The following is a 26,254-nucleotide window of genomic DNA, read 5'->3' as shown; positions in this document are numbered from 1 at the left end:
TTTTTTAATACTACTTCTATTTAGAACTCATTAAATACGAAAGAAAATATAATGTAAATTTTAAAAAATTATTTAAATATGAGTATAATCAGAATTTTTTTATTTTTAACCTAAGCTAATAATTTCAATAAGTTAATTAGAGATATTTTATAGTAAAGATAGGAGAATATAAGCTAATTAAATGGTGGCCTAAAATTGAAGCAGCTGTAAGTTAATATGACAAAGTTACATGTGAGTGCATGGGGCATAATATTACTATCTCATTCTAGCTCAAGTTCCTATGTAACTTTTTTATATCCACTATTATTATTGAAAAAGTTCGAAACTCTGTTGGTCAAGGAATTAAAAAACACACTCTTTTAGTTCTATTTATAAAATAAAAAAAATAATTTTCATCATATTTGACAAAGACAAGAAAAATAAATTATAGAAGGGTTAAAAAATGCTGTATCTATTATTGATATAAAGGCGACATTATATACACCAAGAAAATAGATAATATAATAATGATTGATAATTATATAATAATATCAAATAATATTTTTTAATAATGATTGAGATATATGCACAGTAATGATAGAATGTATTTGGAGAATATTATAGAGAACATTTTCTTTAAACTTAAGATGGTTTAACAAAAAGCAACTTGAGTTTATCTACCGAGAAATGAAAGCGGCCTGGCTGAAAGGACTTCGTAAACAAGTATATCGGTTGATGCTTGATTCAAATTGAAATAAGTTGAATGGTGCCCTGAATAACGTGCTGTCGAGTAAAGTGACAGTTAATCTCATTATGTTTGGTTCGTTCATGAAAGACATTATTATAAACAATCTTGATTGCATCTTGAATATCACAATATATGTTTATGAAAGAGCTCTAAGATGCTCCTAGCTCATCGAGTGACCAATAAAGCCAAAGTACCTCAACAGTCGTGTCTATTAGTGCACAATATTTTGATTCAACACTGGAGCGAGAGGCTAACAGTTGCTTTTTACTTTTCCAAGAGATAAGAGAATGGCCAAAAACGATACAGAAACTAGTCGTAGACCGTCAATCATCACGATCGCCATCCCAATCTACATTAGAGTAGGCCCGTGGTGCAAGAGAGGAGCCAGCATAAAAGTAAAGCCCATAATATAGAGTGCCTTTGATGTATCGAATGATTCAAATAACTGCTATGTAATGAGTAGTTTGAAGCTCTAACATAAACTGGCTGATAACGTGGACTGCATAAGCAATGTTAGAATGGGTAACGGTAAGGTAGATAAGGCCTCCAACTAGCTAACAATAACAAGTAGGATTATCCACTAAGATTTCATTAATGAAAGTATAGTGAACATGCATATCAATAGGAGTATCTTCAACCTCCTCATTAGAAAGGTAAGCTCGAGATGTCAAATCAGTGGCATACTTGACCTGAGAAAGAAATATACCATCTATCTCAAGGTGGACCTCAAGCCTAAGAAAATAGTTTAGTCTTCCAAGATCCTTCATTTCAAATTGCTGGCCTAAATATGTCTTAAGCTCATAGGCTTTCATATCATCACTACCTACAATAATCATGTCATCAACATATAATAGTAACGGAAAAATACCATAAACAATAGAGTAAATAAAAAGAGATGAGTCATGAGGACTACACATGAAACCTAGTTGAAATATAGTGTTACTAAACTTAACAAACCATGAACGGGGAGCTCGCTTAAGCCCATATGGAGCCAGACGAAGAGGACAACCTTGTCTTTGAAATGTTGATTGTAATATCCTCCTCCTTTTTATCCTATAATTAATTTCAAGTCCCAAGTAATTAGAAAATGAAATTATAATAATCATCAATATACAAAATTTTTATTGGTTAACAAAAAGGAGACCCTAAGTTTATAAAACTAAAATCATTTTCAAGTCTGGCAATCAAACAAATCAAAGTTCACAATTATGCGGAAATAAGGGATCATTGCACAAGCGAGTGCATTTGTTTAAAAATTTAAAATAAGAAAAATTTTAAATAATTTCGAGGCGTGCGCCGCGACTAATTGGACATGCACCGGGGCGTGTTTGCCTCCATAACACATGCCATGACTCATGACACCATGCACCATGACACAATTGCATGAATTTTGACAATGAATTTTGTTGTCAGTTTTGACAGCATTAGGGCCAACTTCCGACACGTCCCAAATCTCCGTCTGACATCCAAATGATGCGAAGTAGGGGTCTATAGAAAGGTATATTCAGACTCTAACTAATGGCATTGGTCTCCAACTCAAATTCTTCATAAAATAAAAATTGGACACCCTTTTCAAAGCTTACATTTTTACAATAGATTTCACAATTTCAAGTGTCCAAACCAAATAACAAGGACTAATAGTCACCAACACCAAAATGACTACATACAAATCATCAAAACCAAATCGTGCAATGCACCGTAATACAAGGAATATTTTTAAATCAAATTTTTACTATTCAATCCCTTAAACTCAAAAAATAGAAAGAGGGAGTTCACCATAATTTTTATTAAGTCCTCTCGGATCAACACATAATATTCTCTACTCTCACTTACATTAGTATTTTAGCTCTATCACCATAACACATAATCATCAACTTTCTTCCTAAGGCCCAAAATATAATTACAATTTATATTTCACATAATGCAAGTAAGTAACAAAAGAAAAATCCTAGTTGGCAATTGAAATTGTCATACACATAAATTTACCTAAAATAAGGAGGCCTATTACAAAGGGATCGCGATTCTAATCCTTTAGGTGTTTTCCTCTGTCCACACCTCTTGAACTATTCCCTATAATATTGAAAATAATGGGGTGAGTACAACTATTCAGTAACTAAGGGCCAACTAGCCCATACTAATGCATATAAATTAGTTTAAATGCAAGTGGTAATTAATATTAATACTTTAACTCATATGAAACAATTAAAATTAGATATTCACAATGCAGCTCACATAATAGTATTTACTTAGGAAATAACGCTTTTAGCACTTTTTATATAAAGAGAGTTGGTCACACAAATTATTGACAAAGATATTGATAGAAATTAAGACTCAACTCAAGATGTCATTATTATAGACTCAACATAAACAACAAGTACCTTTACTCACTATATGTATGATCACACCTCTCTTATATCCTTTTTATTCCTCTGACACGAAACCGTGGGTTATAACTCAATGGGATAGTCTATATTCCTTAACTTCCTTGGCCTAAACACTTGTGAAAGGATTACCCGGCCAAGGCGCACCCAACTCACTTATAGATTACGATTTCCCCCATTTCTCACACCATGGGGTGTCATACACCCTAGACTAGCCTCCTCATTGAACCGACAAATAGCTAATTAAGTTCGAGTTTCTTGTTGAACAAGTGAGATAATATAGATAGAATTAATCCAGGCAAACTATCACACGGATGGGCCTTACCATGTGGATTTTATCATCTACTCCACTTTCTAAGCAAACTCCTACCTCTCAAGATCATGCAATGTACATTCATGCCATAACTCACACATATACAGTTCATAGAACTTCATCTTATCAATTTTTATTGAACATTATCATTACACAATCATTGGACTTCTCAATTACATTTTATGAAACTTTAAACCAAACAAGTCGTTGAACTCCAACTTCTCAATCATTATACTTCACACTTTCAAATAATTGAACTTTACTAATTTAAAACATCATTGAGCTTCTCTTAAACAAATATTCATGTCACTTCTTAATTTACAAAATCATTGAATTTCCAATAAATATTAATATGAAAATCCACCACTATTATTCTCAAGAAAATTTTATATCATAAGGCATAAAACTCACAAATTGATCTAGTAGATTTCCTAACAAATTAAGCCACACTTGTATTTCTTTCTATTTTACACAATTCAATGACAAATCATAACTCAATAAACTAATAAACACATAAAAGTATGAGATAGAATTCCTTTAGTTACCTCAAACTTTTAAGAAGTCAAAGGTTTTACCCCTCAACTATTTACTCCCGAAGCTTTCAAGAAGCTTGAATGGTGCTAATGGTTGTTACACTACAAGCATTTACCATGCAAAACATCAATATCCATTTTTGAACTATTTTTCACTAACATTTCATCATTTCTTAATACTCAAAATTTATTCTTAACTCATGTAAAATTACCATAAGGCTTCTTAGCTTCCTTTAATTCTCATTAATAACATTGAGCTCTTAAATGGTCTTTAATGAAGCCACATTGCTCCTAACCACTATATTTATGAGAATTTTAGATATTTAATGTCCTCCAACCACCAATCATCATAAAACCATAAATACCAAGTTTACTTAGCTCAATCTACTCCCTTTAACTTTATTTAAGTCGATGGGTTTGGATCCATAACTTTTATAAGCCAAAAATTACCAGTAACAATCAAACCCTAACCTTTACCATCAAAAAAATGGAAGAAGAAAGGAAGATTTAAGCAAGAAAGCTTACCTTTGATGTTTATGAACTTTAAATAACTCCCATAAGTTGGTTTCTTCGAGCCCTAACTCAATTCTTTCGTTACTCTCTTAGTTCCTTTTATTTTTCTCTTCTCTTTTACTTCAGGTTCGCGACTTAGTACTGTAAAATTCTAACCATAAGCCGCAGCAAACACATAATGCACCACTGTGCATGGCATAAAGAGCCCTTTCTAGGTGTGTTGTCATGCATGCATCATGGCAGACCGACCATAAGCCATGGCGCGTGGAACAGAATTACTTTCTTCAAAAATTCCTCCTCTTCCATTCTCGGGTGACCCGATTCTCCTTCGAATCCGAGTTTAGAACTGAAATCGAGACTAAACATGCTCGTTAGGCCTCTCTGGCCACACACCTCACAAATACACTTAATTAGTCTATCTGAACTTAATTAATTTTGATTTAAAATTAAGGATGTTACATTGATACCCAGGTGGAGGTTTCACATAAACTTTTTCCTCTAGAACGCCATATAAAAAGGCATTTTTAACATTCATCTAATGAAAAGAGTCTAGTGCTTAATAGCAACAATGGCTAAAAAGCTACAAACTAAAGTCATACAAGCAACAAATGCAAAAGTATCCCATAAACAACACCATACTCTTGAGTGAAACATTGGGCCACCAAGCGAGCCTTATGTAATATCCTTCTCCTTTAAATCTATGATTAACTCCAAATCTCAAATATCAGTGAGATTAGATTATTGTAGTTAACATAATACCAAGTTTCAAATGGTTAGAAAAGTTAGGAATCTAAGTTATAAAACTAAAATCATTTTCAAAGATCTCCAAAAAGATAAATTAGGATTTACAGTTATACAAAAGCATAAGATCATTTGAAATAAGAGTACATTTGCTAAAGAGTGTGAACACAAGAAAATTCTAAAAAATTTTGAGGTATGGACCATGGCTCAAAGATCCCCAAAGAGATAAATTAGAGTTCACAATTATACAGAAGTATAAGATCATTTCAAATAAGAGTGCATTCGCTAAAGAGTATGAATAAAGAAAATTTTGAAAAATTTTGGGGCATGCGCCACAGCGCAATTGCATGAATTTTGATAGTAAATTCTTCTGTCAATTTGATAGCTTTTGGGGCAACTTCCGATGCGCGCAATTCTTTGTTCGAGTTCAATTGATGCAAACTAGGTGTCTATAGAAAGCTCTTTTTGAGCTCTAACTTATGGCATTAGTTTTAGAAGCAAATTATTTCTCAATCAAAATTTGGTAACTCTTTTCAAAATTTATACTCCAACAATCTTTGCAATACCAAGTGTCTAATTCATTTATAAAAAGCCATTAGCCCTTAACACCTATTTAATCATATGTAAAACATCAAAACTAACTTGTGCAATGCACCATATTATAGTAAACACTTATAAATCATTTTTCCATTACTCAACCTCTGATTCTCAAAAACATACAAGGGGAAGTTTAAGTACATTTTCACCAACTAATTTATAATCAATACATCATATGCTTTACTCTTACTTGTATTAGTATTTTGGCCCTGTGGCCTGTTGCATATATCACATAACATTAACTCACTCCCTAGGGCTCAAAACACACTTACAACTCAAACACATAATGCAAGTAAAAATAAAAAATAGATAAAACCTAGTTGGCAATTTAAATTGTCAAATACACATAATGACTTAAAAAATAAAAAGGCATAATAAAGTAGGATCGCAGTCTTATGCCTCTGGGAGCTTTCCTCTTTCCAAACCTCTTGAGCTATTTCCTATAATATTAAAGATAGTGGAGGTGAGTACAACCACTCAATAATCAAGGTCCAACTAACCCATACTAATGCATGTTAACTAGCCTAAAAGCAAACGGCAAGAAATTCCAATTCCCTAAAACCAATGTAAAACATTGAGAGTATAAATTCACACTTCTCAGCATAATAACCCATACTTAGGAAATAAGGCTTTTTAACACTTTTCATATCCCAAAAAGTTTTTCACACAATACAATCATAAATACTTGGGAATGATTAAGACTCAATTCATGAATGTTCTCGTTAGGGTCACAATACAGACAACTATGTGCTCTTACTCACTATATGCATGATCACACCTCCTTTATATCCTTCTATTCCTTTAACATGAAGTCGTGGGCTATAATATAATGAGATAATTTATAATCCATGACTTTCCTAACATAAACACTTATGAGGAGATTACCCGATCAAGGCACACCTAACTCACTTGTAAAACATGATTTTCCCCATTTCTTACACTATGGGTGTCATACATACTAAACTAGCTTCCTTGTTAAACTAATGGATAACTAGCTAGGTTTGAGTCCCTTGTTGAATTAGTAAGACAGTCCCTTATTGAACAAGTAGGACAAAATGAATATAATCAATCTAGGTAAGTTATCACTCAGATGGGAGCCCTACCATATAGATTTAATTCTCTACTCCTCTTTCTAGGTGAACTCCCACCTCTCATGATCATGCAATGCATATTTATGCAAAATTTACATTTAATTTAATTGATATCCTTCCATATAACCAGTTTCATTAAACTCTACTATTTTATAAATTATTGAACTTCTTAAATACTTTTCCATTAAACTCTAAATTTATAAAAGTTATTGAACTCTAAATTTACGTAACTCATTGAACTCTAATTCAAACAAATCATTGAACTTCAACTTTCAAAATTGTTGTATCTCACTTTCACAATTATTGAACTCCATACATTTTTAAATCATTGAACTCCTATTTTCATAATCATAGCAACCTATACATAGTAATCATCAAACTACACAATTTTAAAATCATAGAATTACATTAAATCTCCACTTCATAGTGGGTTTTTCAAGCAAAGCAAACCATATTTGTATTTCAATCATTTTTATATAATTCAATCATCATTTATCAATCAATAACTAATAAACACATAAAAGTTTAAGTTAGAATTTTCTTAGTTATCTCAAACCTTTAAAAGGTCAAAGGTTTTACCCTTCAAATACTCACCCCCAAAGCTTTCAATAAGCTAGAATGGTGCTAATGATAGTCACTCTATAAGTATTTATAATGCAAATCATCAATATCCAAATTTATGCTAATTCTCACTAATACTTCAGCATTTCTTAATACTTAAGATTCATTCTTGACTCATGTAAAAGTATCCATAAGGTTTCTTAACTTCCTATAATCCTCATTAACATTATTGAGCCTTTCAATGGTAATCAATGGGACCACATTGTTCCTAACCACCATATTTATAAGAATTTCAAACATTTAATGTCATTAAACTACCAATCTTCATATAACCATAAATACCAAGTTTACTTAGCTTAATCTACTCCCATCAACTATATTTAAGTTAATGGGTTTGGACCTATAGCTTTTATAGACCGAAAATCACCATTATCAATCAAACCTTAACTTTTACCATCAAGAAAATGAAAGAAGAGAGAAAGATTTAAGTAAGGAAGCTTACCTTTGATGTTTAGGAGCTCTCAAATACTCCTAATACTCAATCTTCCTAAGCCCTGGCACTGCTCTATCACTGCTCTTTTATTTCTTCATTTCTTCTCTTCTCTGTTATATCAGATTCACGACTTATTTCAGCAAAAAAGTGACTATACACCATGGTAGATGCATAATACACCACAGTGCATGGCACAGAGAGCCTCTTCCTAAGCGTGTTGTCACATATATGCCGCGGTGGCTCATCCACAAACTGCAGTGTATGGCACAAAATCTCCTTCTTTAGAATCTCTTCCTCTTTCATCCCCGAGTAACTCGATTCTCCTTTAAACTCATGTTTAAGGCTAAAAATTGAGACCAAACACGCCCATTAGGCCTTTATGGCCATACACTTCACTAATACACACTTAATTAATTTGATTGGGCTTAGATAATTGGGTTTACAATTGAGGATGTTACACCTTATGTTGCTTTAAAGAGCTATGAGGATGAGTACTATTCTTATAGATCTATCGATACCCAACAAGATTAACAAGATCCCAAGTATGCAGTTTCTCCGACGCATGCAATCCCTCATCCATAGCTTGCTACTAAAGAGGATCATGAGAGGCTTCCTTAAAAGATTTAGATTCTAGAAATTGGAGAATGGTGGAAAAACAATGATAGTCATTGAGGTAAGAGGGATGATTTCTTACACGAATAGGCTAAAAGTTTATGGATGATATGGATTTAGTGGGTGTGACTTGTTTTAGAGGAGTAAGAGGTGTGATAGTAGGCATATTTAGAGCATTTGCGGTGTTGGTCATCAAAACAAGCTCAGTGGAAAAGTCTATACTTAAGTCATTAGGAAAAAGATCAGCAGAAATATTTATAAAAATAGGAGGCAAAGAATATGAGAATGATGAGAAATTAATTAGAGACGAAGACTTGATATGTTCCTGAAAGACAACATGTCAAGAAATGTGAATACGATGAGAGAGAGAATCCTAACAATGATAGCCCTTATGTTTAAAATCATAACCAAGAAAACAACATACGTGAGAACAAGCTTGAAGTTTGTTTGTCTCATGAGATGAAAGAAGAACAAAACACACACAAGCAAAGACTTTTAAAAGACTATAATCGAGAGAATAACCATGGAAACACTCAAAATAAAAAATGTTACCAATGACAGGAGATAGGAGTTAATTGATACAAAAGATAAAGGTTAAGGCTGCTTCACCTTAAAACTGCTCAGGACAAGAAGAGGAAATGAGCAATGCTTTAACAAATTAAGAATATGACGATGTTTACGCTCAACACGACCATTCTGTTGAGAAGTGTAGGGACAAGAATACTGAGAAATAAGGCCCTGGGAATCAAGAAAGTTGAATAATCTAAAGTCACGATATTTTGAAGCGTTATCAAAATGAAAATTTTTGATGATTTTAAAATACTAAGCGTGAGTCATAGTAGTAAATTTGACATAAAGTTCAAGTAACTTAGATTAATGTTTTATCATATAAATCTAAGTAAGATGAGAAAAGTCGTCTATAAAAATTACAAAGTATTGAGATCTTCCCATGGAGGGAGTAGGTGCAGGACCCCAAACATCAAAATTGATCAAATTAAATGAAAAACATGCAATAGTATCATTTTTATGACGAAGCGAGTTGTTTGGAAATTTGACAAGAAATGCATTGCCAAAAATTGATTATGAATGTGATGTAAAAGACTAGTAAAAATTAAAGGATGCAATTCACTCAAAGAAGGGTGAGCAAGACAACAATGCTATAAGTCAATAGAGTAATCAAGAGAAGAAGATGTGGAGGCAGCATACAAAGTGGCAGCAGGGATCTTAGGTAGGTGTATCGAGGTGAGTTCAAACATAAAACCAACTTTACACCCAATCCCGATAACCTGTTTTGTTTGAGAATTCATCACAACACAACCACATTTATTAAATAACATGTCATAACCTATATCAACAAGTTGTCCAACAAAAAGAAGATTGAGGCTAATGGAAAGGACAAATATGTATCATGAATGGATACGAAAGGCAAGGAGATAGTACCAATATGACTAACATGTATTTGAGAATTATCAGTAGCATATATAGGATAAGCAATAGAGTTAGGGGTTATAAAGAAGAAGAAATTTTCTTGATTTATCATATGATTGTAACAAATAGAGTGAAAATATCAAGTGGATTTATCAGTAAGAGTTAGAGCTGATAATATAGGTCAATATGCAACTCGTGGGTTAGCCTGCAACGGATTATGGGTTTGGCAGAACAGGTTTACATGGCCTGTATTCTTCATCAGTTGAATTTTGCCAACTCGTAATGGTTGGTGGGTTAACGGGCCAACCCGCAAGTAAAAAAAAGTATTTTTTATAATTTTTAAATTTAAAAAAATTATAAATTTACCTCTTTTTATTATTTTTTTCATGGTAAAAAAATTATTTTCCCCCTAAAAATTATAAAATTTGTGATCATTTCGTTCCTAGTCTTTTACATGATTGATCAACATTATACATATATAAATTAATAGAAATACTCTGTCTATTCCTTTTCTCTTCATCCTGTTTTGGAATTTTTGCTACAAAATTAATGTCCCAATTTAAAATATCAATTATTTTTTTAAAAATAAAATAATGATAATTTAAACTCTGATTATTAGATTACTACTCATAATACATTCAGTTCATGTAATCTAAACATTCTAATATCTCTATATCTGCTTTTTTTTCTTTTATGTTTAAATTAAGATGATGACATAATATATGGTTAGCACTTCATAAATATATTTAATTTTTTAAATAAAAAGGGCAACTAAATTTTTTTAATAAATATGTTTAATTTTTATTTGCTAGCTTGGATAACACTATTTTGCAAATAAGATAATTTAAATAAGCTATTATATGAATGAAGTAAAGTATAATAAAATATTTTATTCAATATTGTCTTAATCACATTTAGATTATATTATATTAATATTTAAATACATGCGCAGTGTGTTTTTACTATTTTTTGCCATAATTTAAACTTAAATTAAATAAATGTAAAAGTATTAAGTACTTAGATCACAATTCCATGTATACTTACTTTGAATGTTTTATTTTAAACTTAATCTTATTTATTTTTTTTTAAAACATAAACAGGCCAACCTGCCAACCTGTGGGTTAGCTCGCTGCAAGTTCAAGTTATGCGGGGTGGGCCAAAATTGCCCCGCATATAATTAAACCCATATTCTTTAACCCAACTCACAACTTTTTTCACGAGTTGGTGGGTTAAGTCCATAGACCCAACCTATATTATTGGCTTTAGTGAGAGTATATATGGTCGCAGATGGGTTAGAGGAACTAGAGATGAGTGTGCGCAGTAAAGTTTCAAGTTCAATCAAAGAAGATCCTAAAGTAAACAGAGCAAGATCACATTTTCCAACTAAAGACAATAATTGCAGTCATTCAAAGAATTGAGATAAATTAAGCAACCTTTAAATGTTCCATTTTTAAGGAAAAGAAGCTTATAAAAGAGAATGAAGGATAAAAACACCCAAACTAGAGACTATTGTATGAACAGAATAACTTTCACACTAGGCAACAAATCAATGATTTAACCATTGAAAATGATACATTGGATGTTCCGTGCTTGTTGATCAAATTTCATCATGGTCTAATGGTTAACAAGTCTGAAATGTCAATTTACGAGAACTACCACGTGGATATGTGAAAATAGATTTGAGGTGGATCTGAACTCATAGCAAAGGACAATAACACCAATACAAATGAAGGCTAATACTCTTCAAAAATTAACTTATCATGAAAATTTGTGACACTTTACTATTTTATATATCAATATTTACTTTATTGCCCTTATTAAATGATGGGAAAAATTATTAAAACTAATATTTTTGTCCTTATTAGGAATATGGGTAAAAACTTATTAAATTTTAAGATAAAATTAATAAAACTCAAACTTTTTCTTAATTTCAATAGAATATATTAGAAGTGACTTATAATTAAAACTAAAAGAGTAGACTTGTAAGGGTACCTGCTTTTGGAGAATGTTGAGTTTCAAATATCTGAGCCTAACAATGCTTGATGTGCACATGATTATGTGAATTAGGCCACAAATTTGAGTAAATTTCTATGTGACCCAAAATTCAATGAACTTGATCAGTTAATTATCTAGGCCTGTCTACCCTGCTTGCCCCAAGAATGTAGGGAGGACAGAGACATATATATTAATTTATACAACTATTTAAACATGGTATATTCAAGTATTGTGGGACCTCATTAAAAATAGTTTTTTCTTTAAAATTTTTTATATATTAATATGAATTCAACTACAAAACCTACCAAGTGAATGTGGCACAAATGGTAACGGTTTGGGCCCTTTAAGTATCATTCTAGAGTTTGACTTTTGAAGATGTATATAAAAAAACATTATTTGAAAAAGAACAATGCCTTAAATGATGTTTAGATTTTTTGAGAGATTAGTCTAATTGTTATTGGCTGTGGGAATATTTTGGACAAACCAAAAAAAAAAGCTTCGAACCCTTATAGACTGCAAATGAACTCTCTAACCTTAGCTTCAAGTTGGAGGTGGATGAACATGTCTTGTCCAGTGTGCTTGCAGACATTAGGCCAAGTGGTAGTTTTGATTAGTATTTGTTTCTGGGTCGTTATGGCCTTTTTCTATAAAAACAATTACTATTATTTTTATATATTTTTGTAAATAAGTTATTTTTATACAGTATATATATAAATTTGGTGTCGCTCATTGTTGTCGACAAATTCCGGTCAAAGAAGGATTATCGCTGACCAAATGAGGATGTCCTTTGCATTCACACGGTGTACAAATATGATAACGAATTACATCATTGATGAATTTTAAAAGATACTCACTGATCTAATATATAAATCACTTTATAAAAGTATAATTTAATTTATTTTATAAATTATTTATTGATAAGATTGTTTTATTTTAAATTAAAATTTTTAAATTATCTTTAAAAAATAGAAGAAGAAAAAACAGAAAAAATAATATTATATGATTGACTTACGTTTTGTTTTTTACTTGAGAGTTATGTTTGAAATTTTACTTTCTTTTATTTCTTATACTTTCATTATATTAATATTGATGAGGTTGGTAAAAATAATTTATAAATAGAACATAAGGGAGTACAACTTATTTTGTTGATTTTATTATTTACGGTATTTAAAAAAAAGAATTTCACTGAGACCAAAAGGGGGCAAGAGTGAAAGCAATTTAAAATAATTTAGTTTCGTCGAGGGTCCATGCTAGGGCTGCACAAAAGATTGAAGGGGACTGGACTTTAGCCTAATCCGAAATCTGGTCCTTTTCATGAAAAGGATTGGGTTAGGTAACCCATAATCCGGTCTGGTTCTGTAAAAACCCGGAGATTAACAAGACCGGACTTGGTCTATAGAATTGGGAGACTGGTCCTGTTAGTCCAATACTTACGTGGCCTTTTTTTTTCTTTATGATGACCAATAATCCATTTCAACTTAACAAATTCAATTAAGATAATAAAAACACTTATAATCATAATAAATCCATAATAATTTCTAACACCAAGAAAATAATATTTTAGTTACAGTCCAAACTCCAAATGATTTAAATACATAACTTCAATAAAAAATTAGAGAAAAGACCGAAAATAGACCAAAGGAAAAAAAATCAGCAAGAATAGAAGTAATAAAAATCAGCCCACAAACATGTTCCTTCAAAGTTCGAACAGATCAAGATTAAAGTGCAAAGTGCAAGGTAGGGGCTAGGGCTTTGGCGCACTGAAGAAATTGAGAATGAGAGCAAAGTCGAGTGAGTGGCTGAGACGCTAAGTGCTATTGAGTAACAATGTTAAGGTTTTTTTTTCGATCAGAGTGCAAAGTGCAAGGCAGGATTAAGACTTTTTTTTTCCAAGGCTTATTAATTAATAATTTATAAATTAATTTTAATTATATTAAAATAATTATATAGGACCAAACCGGACTAATTAGTCCAGATGCTTGATCTCTAGTCTGGTCTTACTCGAAAAATTAGTCCTGTCTTTTTAGTCCTACAGGACCAACATTTTATAAGATTGAATAAGACCGAATTTTTATAGTTGGATCGGACCGAACAAGACTAGGAGACTTTTATACAGCCCTAGTCCATGCAACGCAGAAACTAAAACGGTAGAGGACCCCCCCGAACTAAAAACCCTAATTTTTGTTGCCGCCCATTTTTTAATTTAGTTTAGCGAATTTATTCCGTGAATCAGTCGCCGAGAGAGCAACAGTCGGAGCTCAAGCGGCGGCGGCATCAGTAAAATGAATCACCATAGTCGCTTCGAAGATGCAGACGAAATCATTGAGGATGCTGCTGTGAGCTCCAGCCACGACGTATCCATTTGCGAGCTCGATGGTTCCGTCGACAAAGCCGTTGAAGGCTCAGCTGGCGAGACTTCCATGGTCTTTATTGGTTCAGATGATAAAACAAGTGCCGATTATTACTTTGATTCCTACTCTCACTTTGGTGATTTCTTATTCGAAAATTTCCCTTTATTACGTGTCTTGTGTTCTGATATTGGAACTAGAAAGAGCTGGTGGGTAGGCAATCTGGTCGTGGTAGTCGAAGATTATATCATTTAGATATCTCTCTGTATATAAATCCTAGCCGTAGTTTTGATTTTCTCGTTAACTTTACGCTGGCTATTGAAGAGCTGAATAATAAGCAAATTGCTAGCACTTAAATTTTGTTTGTTGAAATATAAGCAGACTACCTTACTTCAATTGGTATACATATTTTAAATAACTATTTTCTTCTTGTGTTTTCAGGAATTCACGAAGTAAGTCCATCAACTTGGATGCACGCTGGCGTTACCTATTCTTGTTCAATCCATTTTTTGTTTTCTTTTCTACTTTTGGGGTTTATCTAATGGGCAGAAAGAGAATAGTACTTTAATTATTTTTGTTAGTTTTCCTTCGCATGTCTTCTGTAATATTTCACAACTACCAACGGTTAATATCTGATTTTAAGTTAAAACCATACTCACTTTCCTAGGTCATTCTATTCTGTATCTTTTTTAATTGTTTTAAAAGTTAGGTGTGTCTTGAAGCACCAAAGCCCTAGAGCATTATCCTGACTGCAAAATAATTGTTTATATTCTATATAGGTAGATATCAAAATCTATAATTTTGTGACTAGCCGATCCCACTTAGTGGGATAAGGCTTGTTGTTGTAGTTGTTGTTGACTATAGGACAGATTTTCAGTGTGACAGTCCATAACTTAAGTGAGGATGTAATATAGAGTTCTAGAGTTTTTGCCCCTTATACTCTTTGCCAGTGAGTATTTCTGGCTGTACTAGAGCAATGCTCTGATGTATGACCCAGTAAATTTTTCTGCGTGATAGAGTAAATTGAAGCTCATATTTTGAATTTAAATATTACGTTGTTCTCATTGTTGTCTCGCTTTTCTCTTGGCAATTGATATGCTCATGCTTCTTCAATGGGCTGGTTGTTTAACTGTGCCATGGTTAATTTCCCAAAAACCTCAGTAGCCTAGCACTGTGTTTACTTTATTCTCTAACCTACTTTACATGCAGGAAATGTTGAAGGATACAGTGAGAACTAAGACTTACCAAAATGTGATTTATCAGAATAAGTTTTTATTCAAAAATAAAGTAGTTCTTGATGTGGGTGCTGGAACCGGTATTTTATCTCTCTTTTGTGCCAAAGCTGGGGCAGAACATGTCTATGCAGTATGTGTCTATATTGCTTACTTCCTTTCAGTGTTCTAAATCACAAAACTTTTTGTGGATTGTATGTTTATAATATTATCCTACTGGATTTTAAATTACAGTGTTTATAACTTTGGATACTCAGGTTGAGTGCTCTGACATGGCTGACATGGCGAAGGAGATAGTTGAAACTAATGGGTACTCTAATGGTGATGCCATTTTATTTTGTACCCGTTTATTTCCTTTTTGCAGGTAATTTAATTTCCAGTGTCATTGACTGTAATTTTGTTTTGCTTTTACAGTTATAACAGTTTTGAAGGGAAAGGTTGAAGAAATAGAACTTCCTGTTGCTAAAGTTGACATCATCATTTCAGAATGGATGGGATACTTCTTGTTGTTTGAGAATATGCTGAATACTGTCCTCTATGCACGTGACAAGTGGCTAGTAAGTCATACAATCTTTTCACTAGTTGGCATTTATTTGATCATTTATTGCTTATACAAGAATGAATTGGTCTTGGACTCTTGGTCGCCGCTTCTAATAGTTATACCCTTTTTTTGTTAGGTTGTAAAATATTAATCTGATTCTACTCAACTCTAGCATTCCGAAATATGTGTGTAGCTCTGAACTGTGGCATTCCAACTGAAATGATGTGATTTTCTGCCCTTGCTTAGTTCCTGTCTTTTATCAATTTTATATTTCTTCATTAGGCATAATCAATGTATTGTTTGAAATGAGTTGTGATGCTTAACATTCTGGTTGTATGACATATCTCACACGCTCTTTTTAAAAACTCTTTCAACTAGAGAACATGTGGTGGCCACCATTGATCCTTTTGGAATATTATACAAATTAAGTTGTGCAGGCTTTAGCAGTTGCCGAGATATGTTGATTTGCATCACTTGACATGTCATGTTGATATTCATTTACTTCCTTCTATTGCAACATACGATAACATTTCAAGAATATTTGAACGCTGGTTTAGATAGGGAGAATAGACTTCAATTACTTGATAAGGGTGTAAATTGTAGGGATTATTTTGATAATCTGTTTTTTCTTGTTTTGGCCTAGGTGAATGACGGAGTTGTGCTACCAGATAAAGCGTCTCTCTATCTTACAGCAATTGAAGATGCGGACTACAAAGAAGATAAAATTGAGTGTGAGTTGTTTACCTCTTGATTTTATAGATACGTGATGGCTCGGAGGGTTGAACCTATCACCATAGGATTAGTCCGAGTGGCTTATTACTTGCCTCTTGCTATATTGAAGTATATGATTTTTTTTTTAAATTAATATAGACATTTTCTAGAATTATGTTTGCAATGGAAATGACAACATTTTTCCCACGTCTGGGACTAATAAATTGATGTCCATTGCTGTTTTGGTTGATGCTTATAAACTTCAAATCCCTAGTATAATATGATGAATTTCGCTATGGAATTATATCCCTTGATTAACTTGTGTTCCTTTAAATTACATTGCACTTTCTCTTTCTATGGCAGTTTGGAATAACGTATATGGTTTTGACATGAACTGCATTAAGAAGCAAGCAATTATGGAGCCTCTTGTTGACACAGTTGACAAAAATCAGATTGTTACAAATTGCCAGCTACTCAAGGTGTGCGATTATAGATTATTTGAATTTTCTTAAATTTAGTATCCCTTGAATGCTTAAAGTTAGCATGCGTTTTATATCCCGAGTTGATCCAAGAATTTCCTGTTTTCTTCAAGTGACGTAACTGATTTGCTCGACTTTGTTCAGACAATGGATATCTCTAAAATGGTACCTGGAGATGCGTCCTTCACAGCACCTTTTAAGCTTGTAGCTGAACGTGATGATTATATTCATGCTCTTGTGGCATATTTTGACGTATCATTTACCAGGTGTCATAAATTGATGGGCTTCTCTACAGGTTTGTTTCTTCTTCTGCTATCTCCTCTTGATTTATTTTTTTGGTTTTGTTCTTTTGGTTGGGGGGACTTGAATGGAGAGAACAACGTTATGACGTGTGCTCGTCCATTGGTGTAAATATTTTGTTGTAATTCATTCGATCCTAGTTTCCAAGTTATAACGAAGGTTTGGCTGTCACCAGAAGATAACAATGGGAGAAAGAAGAAAAAGCGAATCCAGAAAAAAGTTATTCGCTGTTTTTTGAAGTTGCTATGAACTAGACTGTATAAAATCATTCTCTTCTGAAACATGCCCCTTCTAAGAAAATTTACTGAAAACTTTTGGGCTCGATTGGTTTTATTTCATGTTTTGAGAATTAGCGAGCACATATAATTTAATTTTGATTAGTTAGATTTACTTTCTTTTGAGTTTGAGGATAGGCCAATCATGTTGATAATTCGTTCACATGTGCTATGGATTTACTTATGCAGGGCCAAGGTCCCGTGCGACTCATTGGAAGCAAACAGTGCTTTACCTAGAAGATGTTTTGACCATATGTGAGGGAGAGGCCATAGCAGGGAGCATGACCGTGGCACAAAATAACAAAAACCCTCGAGATGTGGACATAATGCTCAAGTATTCATTAAATGGTCGACGATGCGTGGTTTCAAGAGTTCAGTGTTACAAGATGCGCTGAGCCTGTTTTTTTAGTTATTGATATTCTCCTAATGCAATCCCGATAAACCAGGGATATTAGTGGGCTGGCGGAGTGTTGAATACAATTGCTTCCCTTATAACCAGTTCTAGAGGAAGCTGTTGTAAGTCCTGTGACTTGTTTTCAATTTTGCTGGAGTTTATTCTTAGTTTCTCACGAATGCTTCTGAATGTAATGATGAATTTTTTTATCATTCTATTATTTCCCCCACTTTTAGTAAGGTTTGCCTCTTAACCATTCAAAAGCCTAACTCATTTCTGCTGTCTTTAGCCTGGAATTTCCAGATGAAATAGAAACTTCAAGCTCTTGGGTTTCATGGTTCGATTTTTCACGTTATGAACCCTCCTAAGCAGGCGATAACGATCCTATCCACTATCCAGCTAACGATAGGTATATAGTGCAATAACCGTAAATTTTTAAGGGAGGACGTATAATCTCCTTGTTGCAAGCACCGTATGAAGGAAATTTTAGAAAAAAGTGTTACTATTCCGAAAATGAAAAACACATCGGACGTATTGCAAGTGTTTATACCCAATTTGGGAGAGGTGAAGTGGCAGACAAACCATCTTAAATTCTTAACGGACAACCTTGTCACACAAAAGTACATGAAGGTCGCAAATCCCTGATTAGGTGTGTAAATCTCGTAGAATTAAATCCCTTCCCTTATAATTCTTCTTCCTGCCAAGCTTGGGCAGAGGGACCTTCAATCAAGAAACGATTGAAGAAATTCAGCAATCAAGTGATGCAGTGTGAAATTTTGATGCTCTAAAGTTCTGACTTTCCTGTCTTCTGTCCCTTTTTTGAAGTTCCTGCCTTCTTTCCCCTCCACCATTGACGTAAATGATTGGAGACTCTGTCGGCATGTCTCTTCAGTGTCATAGCACTGTCTGAAATACCTTTCCTTAGCTTCTGTTTCCAGTCACTTCCGCTTTCTTTTTCCCTTAAAACTTTTCCCTGCAGGAAGAGGATTTTCATCATTGTTCAGTTATTCTAAAAGGACTTGAATCCACTTGGGAATATATGAGATTCTCTTGAATACCAATTTTGAAGGGAAGCCAGCCTCATCATCATCATCATCATCATCATCATCCTCATCTTCATCAACACCATCTTCACCAAAATTCTTCATGTTCATCAAATCCTCCCTGGAGTACATTTTCATGCCAGGGGCTCCGGGCATCCCCTGATGCAGAATTAAATACAGTATAAGCGCAAATGTAACCAATAAAAGACTGCAGCAAGTATTATATATTTGTAAGGATGAATCCCCCCACCTAGGCTGTGATTCAGGTGGTGAGAAGTTTAATGTGGTTCTTAGGTTTTGCTCATGTTAATTAATCTTTCCCTCGTAAGATAAAAATAGAAGAGAAAGAAGCTAACTACCTCCATAGATTTCAAAAGCCTGTCCATTTCAGCCTCTTTAGCTGACTTTGGAACAAAAGGTTCTCCAGGAGCCCTGTCCTGCAATACAAAAAAGATCTTCTGATGAGTACTAAAACAGTAATGTTAAGCACAAACTAAGTTTGAATGTCATTGCATCAAGACCTTGCTAAGTTACATCAGGGACTCCAAATGTATAGATATATGAACATATCAAATTGTAAGAAAAAGAAAAGAACACTAGGAATTTCTGGAGTAAGCCAATTCGGTAAATTATTGTTTGCTCCAGAGCCAATAAAAAAGTTAGGCCTTAATTTATTTAGTCAATAATCAAGGTTTTGGGGATTGATGGATTCTAGCAATGTTATTGAAAATTTGAAAGACAATGAAGAAATGGATGTATTAAACTGGCAAAATGTTTTACTATCAGAAGTAATTAGAATGACTTATCCTTTACCGTGCTAAGATGGAGTACTTAGAACACCATCACCTATTCTCATTCTGAACAATTACTAATTATATAAAGCAAAAGACCAGCACGGTTGCTGGTTACCATAAAGCAGCAGCAAACAGACTCAATAATACTGAAGATACTCAAATTAATTCAGACCACGATCAGAGGGGCTTATCAACCCATGAAAGCTATCCATCAATATCAACTAAAATATTTCAACAATAAAGAATAAGAAAAGTTACATGATGGTTATAGGTTATAAACATATAGTGGAAGTATCAGCTTCAGAATGAAGTTACCTTAGGTACAGGGGGTGGTTTGGTGCTGCATGCCTTAGTAAGGTCTTTACAGAAATATTTGAGCAATAAGTCAACGTCAAGCTTGGATTTGTATAGATATTCAGCAACATCTGTATCAGAATATCCTATTACCTGCAAATTCCAAGTTATCAAGTCCTCGTAAAATATCCCTGAACCAAGATTCATTGAGTGCCGTAAGGTTGTTATATTACATATGCAGGAGTAGATAGAAGCAGCAGAGGGAACAGAATCCAGATTATAACAATCGGTGATTGGTCATGTGTCACCATTGAATTCTTCATCGATAAAAGATATTAAAAAATCATACGTTAAATAAGACTCTGCGTCGCTCATTGTCTCCCAATAAAATGTTTACATTTTAGAATCTACGAGAAGATCTATTTCACGGGCAACAAACGAAAACATCGAGTATAAGGTAGGAACAGTGCCATACCTCCTGACAAGCCTGCTCTATTGTCTTGCATTCAGAATTACATTGTCCTTCAGAGTCTTGTTCCACCAGCTGACAAGAAAAAAGGTCGGATAAAATGATTTATTGTATCAATACTAAGTCAATGCAACAAGCTCTTCTCACATTTAACTGTTACTCCATCCGAATACCAAAGAAACAACAAAAATCCATAAAGATAGACAAGAAAAATAAAGAGAAGCATGGACAGCAGAACTTATAAAATAATTCTGTAAAACGTTTACAAAACTGTGAAGTTCACCAATCTTCGTACCTCCAATTTATCTTCATTTTCTACAATATCTATCTGCAATATCCAATCAGCTTCCGCTTTTTTGAGATTGCAGATATTCTCAGCTATCTCAATGATCTGGAACTCAGATATCTAGCATCCCAAATCAACCAGTTACTTTGCAGAAACTATTAAAGCCCACCTTTCTAGTCCTCAACAGGACCTAACGAAACGATTTAAAGGAAATCCACAAAAATATACACGCACCTTTTTCGGAGCGATCTCCGCTTGCTTTTTCTGAACCTGATGATACAACTGCTTAGCAAGCTTTTCACAGACTTGGCATCTGATGTACGGGATGTCTTCCCTCCTAGCTTTTCCTGCTGGTTTCTTGGAGCAGCATGCTGGCGGCACCCATGCTGAAATAAAGAGTGATACAACCACGACATAAAGTAATGTCTTCATCTTCCTCTGAAATCGTTTGAATCCGAATAGTAGTTAACTCATAGAGAAACAATTCCTCGGAGATCATTCAATTTAAGAGATGAACTTTCACTTTAAAAACAGAGAAGAGCGTAATCTGATTGATTAATTAATAATTAACAATAATAATAATAATTAATTTATAGGGTTTTCGTTTACACTCACATTTCCAGCAATCTGATTGGTTGAGAAGAGCTTAAAAAGATGGGCCCCTCTGTTTCAACCAATAAGGTGCAAGAAAACACGTAGCGCCGTTTAATATTAGATTCGCAACTTCCATAAAAAAATACTAAGTAATGCAGCGCATCGTCGTTTAAACTCAATACGCGATATTCCAGGTTGTCGTTTTTTAATCAGAAAACGATGCGATTAAAACCTCTGTTGAGCTAAACCCTAAAGTCTCGCCCCGTCAGCTATCGTAGGCGGAGCGGGGCTGCCACTCTAGCTGGACCGGAATCGTTTTCCATCGTTGATCGGCATGGCTTCGGGTCTGTTGGAGTCTACAGAATTCATAAATTTATCTAATGCTGTCCCTTTAGTGGGAGCAAACTACGATCTCAAGCTGAAACGATCAATCCAAGACCTTTTAGCTGAAATTCGCCGAGAAGCCCCGAATTTATCTCTCTATGTTGATATATTTTATCAGTTAGTGCAAGCTAAGGCTGACGCACCCTTTGAGGCGATCTGGGTCTATGCTTCGCTTAGCTTTCGTTGCCGTGATTTTGCTGAAGGTGATGCCTTGGATCGAATATTAATTGCAAAAGACTTATTTCAGCTATTGTCTGCATGTTCGGCTTCGTCTGGTGCCTCAAAATGCATCTCATTGTTGGTTCCAGTCGTATTTGAGGTACACAGGGTGATCCTGAAATTATTTGCTGGGGAATTAAGTGTTAAGAGAGAGAAGAAAGCAATGAAGGAGGCCAAGTCTTTATTGGATAATATTCTTGGGTATATAAGTGTTTGCTGTTGTAGGAACTGTGACGACGATCATGGTTCTGTTTGCCCGAACTTGATTATCCCTTTCACGGATTTGGTTAATGTCTGGGCAAGTGCAAATGAAGAGTGGGAATCTTTCTTGCCGCTTGTAAGCAGTGATGTTTGTCGTTGGATTTCTACGAGAGTATTAGACGTTGGCTACTTGGCTGCTGCGGTTATTATTCAAGCCTTTTTGTTGAAAATGTGCTTCAGTTTCCATTTGGCAAAGCTAACGGATGAATTGGAAAATAATTTGAAAAGTTGGGCGGTTAGCACAATATCTAGCTTTCGGAATGCATGTTTTTACGGTCAGTAAGTTTGTTTTCTTTTTTATCTAAATTCCCTTGCACTTTTGATTATCTGTGACGGAGGTATGACTGTAAGGCATATCTGCATCCAATTGAAAAGCATATTTTAGCAAACTGGACAGGCCTAAATACCTGTGGCACGTATTGTTGAGTCTCCAGCTTGTCAATTGTCACACTAAATGCATGAATTCTTTTGTAGGCCTGTTGAGTTGCATCTTGGTGTAATTTTAGACCTAGGGTAGTTTTTGTATTTTTAGTTTTTATTTTGTTTTCACTGTTGAGTAAGGTTGACCTGCTAATGGATGGATGTTCATGAAATGAACTTGATCATTTAATTTCATGCATCTCCAACAACCGTGATATCATTTTCTTGTTCCATGTTTGATGTGGATTTATCTTGTGTCAACTAGAGATCCTCATGAGGACAACCCTGGCGACGCCTTTGCCTCTGAGCTCGATATTGGTCAGTATGTCGTCCATATAATTTTTTTCTTAAGCATTTTATGTTCTTTCTTTGATTGCTAAAACGAATACATGCTCTTAGAGTGAAATTTTGTGCCATTCTGTGTGCATATCAGTGTATTCATATTCATGCATCCTTGAGTTGAGTTCATGCGAAATGTAAGAATCCTTTTCCCTTCTTAAATTTCAGAATTTCTTTTGGTAAAATACGTGTTAATCCTTGAAGTATTTGACCTTGTACCTTAACCTATTGTTGAACAGACAAACCAAGGCAATATTGTACCTTAAACTATATTGTTCAACAGATTGGCCAGAGATTTTCTTTGAAACTAGGCCTAGGGTGCGATTTTAGATTTTAGAATAAATGAAAACTACAGACGGAAAGGGAACTGAAGGATTAAGTGATTAGACTTTTGTTTATAAATAAGAATAGCATAATTAATTCGGTAGAATAATTAAATATTAATAACTTATTTGTTATCAATGAAAGATAATTAATTCATTGTTGGTAATGGTTTCATGTCCTCAACATGAAAGTTGAAACGAATCAATTACTTTCTTGTTGAAATGAATCTCATCAGAGGTGAGCATGCACCTGATCTCTAGTTATTCTCTTTGCAATTAGTGTGGAATTGCATCTAGAGGTTTTTGGATTAAATTCTTGCTATTATTTTTCTTTACGCTCTCCATCTATTGGAGTGTCATGGGCATGGTTTTTTCCCGTACTCTTCTTATGGTTGGTTGGTGTGTGTGTTTTGAACTTTAGCCATAGTAACCCTTATGGAATATGTCACTGCAGAAACCTGAAGATGAAGTCCTGTTGAGGAAAGTTCTGTTTGATGCTGTTTTATTAGTGGAATACCCCTTCCTTTACCAAAACGCCAAGCTCATGCAGAGCCTAACCTTGACTAGATTGATTGTTACTCATGTGGCGGTAGAGTATTTTAGGTATGTGGTATCAATTATTTTGTTTGTATTTTTCTCGCTGTACTTTCAGAATGGAATTTCTAATCATCTCTTATTGCAGAGGCACTGGGGATGAAAACAGAGCACTCTCCTATGGAAAGATCTTTTCTGCTTCCCGTGTACCTTCGCAAATAGTTAAATGGGTTAAAAACCAGCACAATTTGGAGGATAAAGCAAGTAGAATAAATGGATCCTCTCACAGTGCTGTTTTGAGTAAGTTGCTCCAGTATTTACTTTATCTAGGATTGCAGACAAGTTGGTCCATAAATTATAGCTGACATTTTTCTTTGTATTTGATTGATTCTCTAGAATGGCTTTCGAGCCTAGAAGAAGATAAAGGGATTGAAGTTTTTGGAGATGATTTTTTAAGAAGTCGCGCCAAGTTAGGTCTTGATTTATCCCAGGCAGGGCATCTGGAAGCTAACTTGGAGGGCAAGATAGCGGATGATGACCTTTTTTATGTTGACAAGACAATGGGGGAGGAAAATACAAGCGAGGAGGAAGAGCAAAACAAACTGGCAAGTGCTGCATTTGTAGCTGCTGCAAAAACTATGAAGGTAACTGATGTTGGCAAGCGAAAACGAAAAGGTAAAAGTACTGAAAGTAAGATTAAATCTGTCAAGTATGAGCTCCTTCCAGATCCAAGGCCAGTTAGTGCTGGCACTTCAATAAGTAAGGATGGTTCAGGTGGTGAGAGTGAGATAGATGATCCAGTTGATTCAGACTCCCAAGATACGGAGTGATGAGTCTGTATAATTTGGTAAAGCCTGCAATCATGGTGGCTCTATGTTGGATGCCGCATTGGCTCTCTTGGTATTTCCTTGCGGCGCATAGGAGGATATTGTTTTAGGGCTTGCTAAATTGCTCCTTGATAAGCAAAAGATAGTGCGAAATTTCAGGGACCTGTGAGAGCCTGCAGCTACCATGTACACCAGAGTTTTGTCAGCTGTATCCAACCTTTGTTACTTTTTCAGATGGTTTAACTGATGCAGGCTACGTCTGATACTCAAATCCCAAAGATGAGTGGGAGAGGGCCAAAAAAAAGGAAAAATGATATAATGTTGATGATATTATTGTTATTGTTATTTAAATTAATAGTAGTATCTGTTTGTTTTAATGTTTTCCTAAAAGGTTATGTTTTTGGGAGTTTTGCAAATTTAGCTCGTATTATATGATCAAATAAAAATAATAGTCCAATGTTTCTCAAATTTAAATAATAGTCTTTTAATATTTATTTAAAATTTAATTGACAAAACTACTATTTTAAAATCATAATGCTTTGATTTTTGCAAATTTCATGTAAGAGAGTAGAGTAAATGAATGAAGACTTAATTTGTTTATGTTTTTTTATTTTATTAGTTTAGATATTTGATTATATGTGATAAGCTAAGAGTTTAGAATTTTTTACGGATTGTGTTTGATTTGTTTTAGATAATTATTTTGTGTTTTTTTTTTGTTATTAATTTACAATACTACATTATTGATATACATTTGATAAATAAGTTTATATATGATTATTTGGTTATATTAATCTATAATAGTATAGTATATCATTGATATAAAAGTCATATTAATAAAAACTTACAAATATCACTTTATCTTATAAATATGAAGATGTTTAATCTTATTATTTTTTATAATGGAAATGAGATTGAACAATTATTATGTTCATGATTCATACTTTGAAGTGCTTGTGAAAAATACAATTTTATTTCTTAATGTCATGGAAATTGCTTACGAGAGATTGCAATTGAATGCAAGTTATAAGGCTAAATTGATGGTTTCTCTTGATATTAGGACTTCAATATATAACATTTTAAAGGTCAAGAATGACAATGATTTGATATGATATTTTAATTCATTGAGCAATTCTAATCTCTTTAAATTTTTCATTGATTGTCCCTATTTTCAATGGACCTTTATCCATACAAGATGTGTTTGA

At 33.8% G+C, this 26,254-nt stretch overlaps 3 protein-coding genes across 3 annotated transcripts; 2 read left to right on the top strand and 1 right to left on the bottom strand.

The window, feature by feature from the left end:
* The first annotated feature begins 14,144 nt into the window (after nt 1–14,144).
* On the top strand, nt 14,145–18,504 carry LOC129292475 (probable protein arginine N-methyltransferase 1). Its single transcript, XM_054930030.1, has 9 exons — nt 14,145–14,472; nt 14,775–14,785; nt 15,543–15,698; nt 15,823–15,886; nt 15,980–16,122; nt 16,750–16,837; nt 17,181–17,296; nt 17,441–17,591; nt 18,061–18,504. The coding sequence occupies exons 1-9, from the start codon at nt 14,268–14,270 to the stop codon at nt 18,264–18,266; spliced, it is 1,140 nt and encodes a 379-aa protein (XP_054786005.1). The 5' UTR covers nt 14,145–14,267; the 3' UTR covers nt 18,267–18,504.
* A 236-nt stretch (nt 18,505–18,740) lies between these two features.
* On the bottom strand, nt 18,741–21,648 carry LOC129288904 (uncharacterized). Its single transcript, XM_054925719.1, has 7 exons — nt 21,386–21,648; nt 21,161–21,271; nt 20,872–20,940; nt 20,418–20,549; nt 19,668–19,745; nt 19,324–19,467; nt 18,741–19,238 (listed from the first exon to the last, which is right to left on the bottom strand). The coding sequence occupies exons 1-7, from the start codon at nt 21,581–21,583 to the stop codon at nt 19,050–19,052; spliced, it is 921 nt and encodes a 306-aa protein (XP_054781694.1). The 5' UTR covers nt 21,584–21,648; the 3' UTR covers nt 18,741–19,049.
* Nucleotides 21,649–21,987: 339 nt separating this feature from the next.
* Nucleotides 21,988–25,429, top strand: LOC129321417 (uncharacterized). The gene is made up of 5 exons (XM_054967181.1): nt 21,988–22,884; nt 23,295–23,347; nt 24,146–24,294; nt 24,374–24,525; nt 24,622–25,429. The coding sequence occupies exons 1-5, from the start codon at nt 22,080–22,082 to the stop codon at nt 25,053–25,055; spliced, it is 1,593 nt and encodes a 530-aa protein (XP_054823156.1). The 5' UTR covers nt 21,988–22,079; the 3' UTR covers nt 25,056–25,429.
* The last annotated feature ends 825 nt before the right edge of the window (nt 25,430–26,254 follow it).

Source organism: Prosopis cineraria, unplaced genomic scaffold, assembly GCF_029017545.1.
Source record: "Prosopis cineraria cultivar Desert tree isolate PC_DT_omini unplaced genomic scaffold, ASM2901754v1 PC1, whole genome shotgun sequence".
In the NCBI taxonomy this organism is placed as follows: domain Eukaryota; kingdom Viridiplantae; phylum Streptophyta; class Magnoliopsida; order Fabales; family Fabaceae; genus Prosopis; species Prosopis cineraria.
Note: the sequence above shows the minus strand (reverse complement) of the source record. Positions and strands in the feature narration are given on the sequence as shown.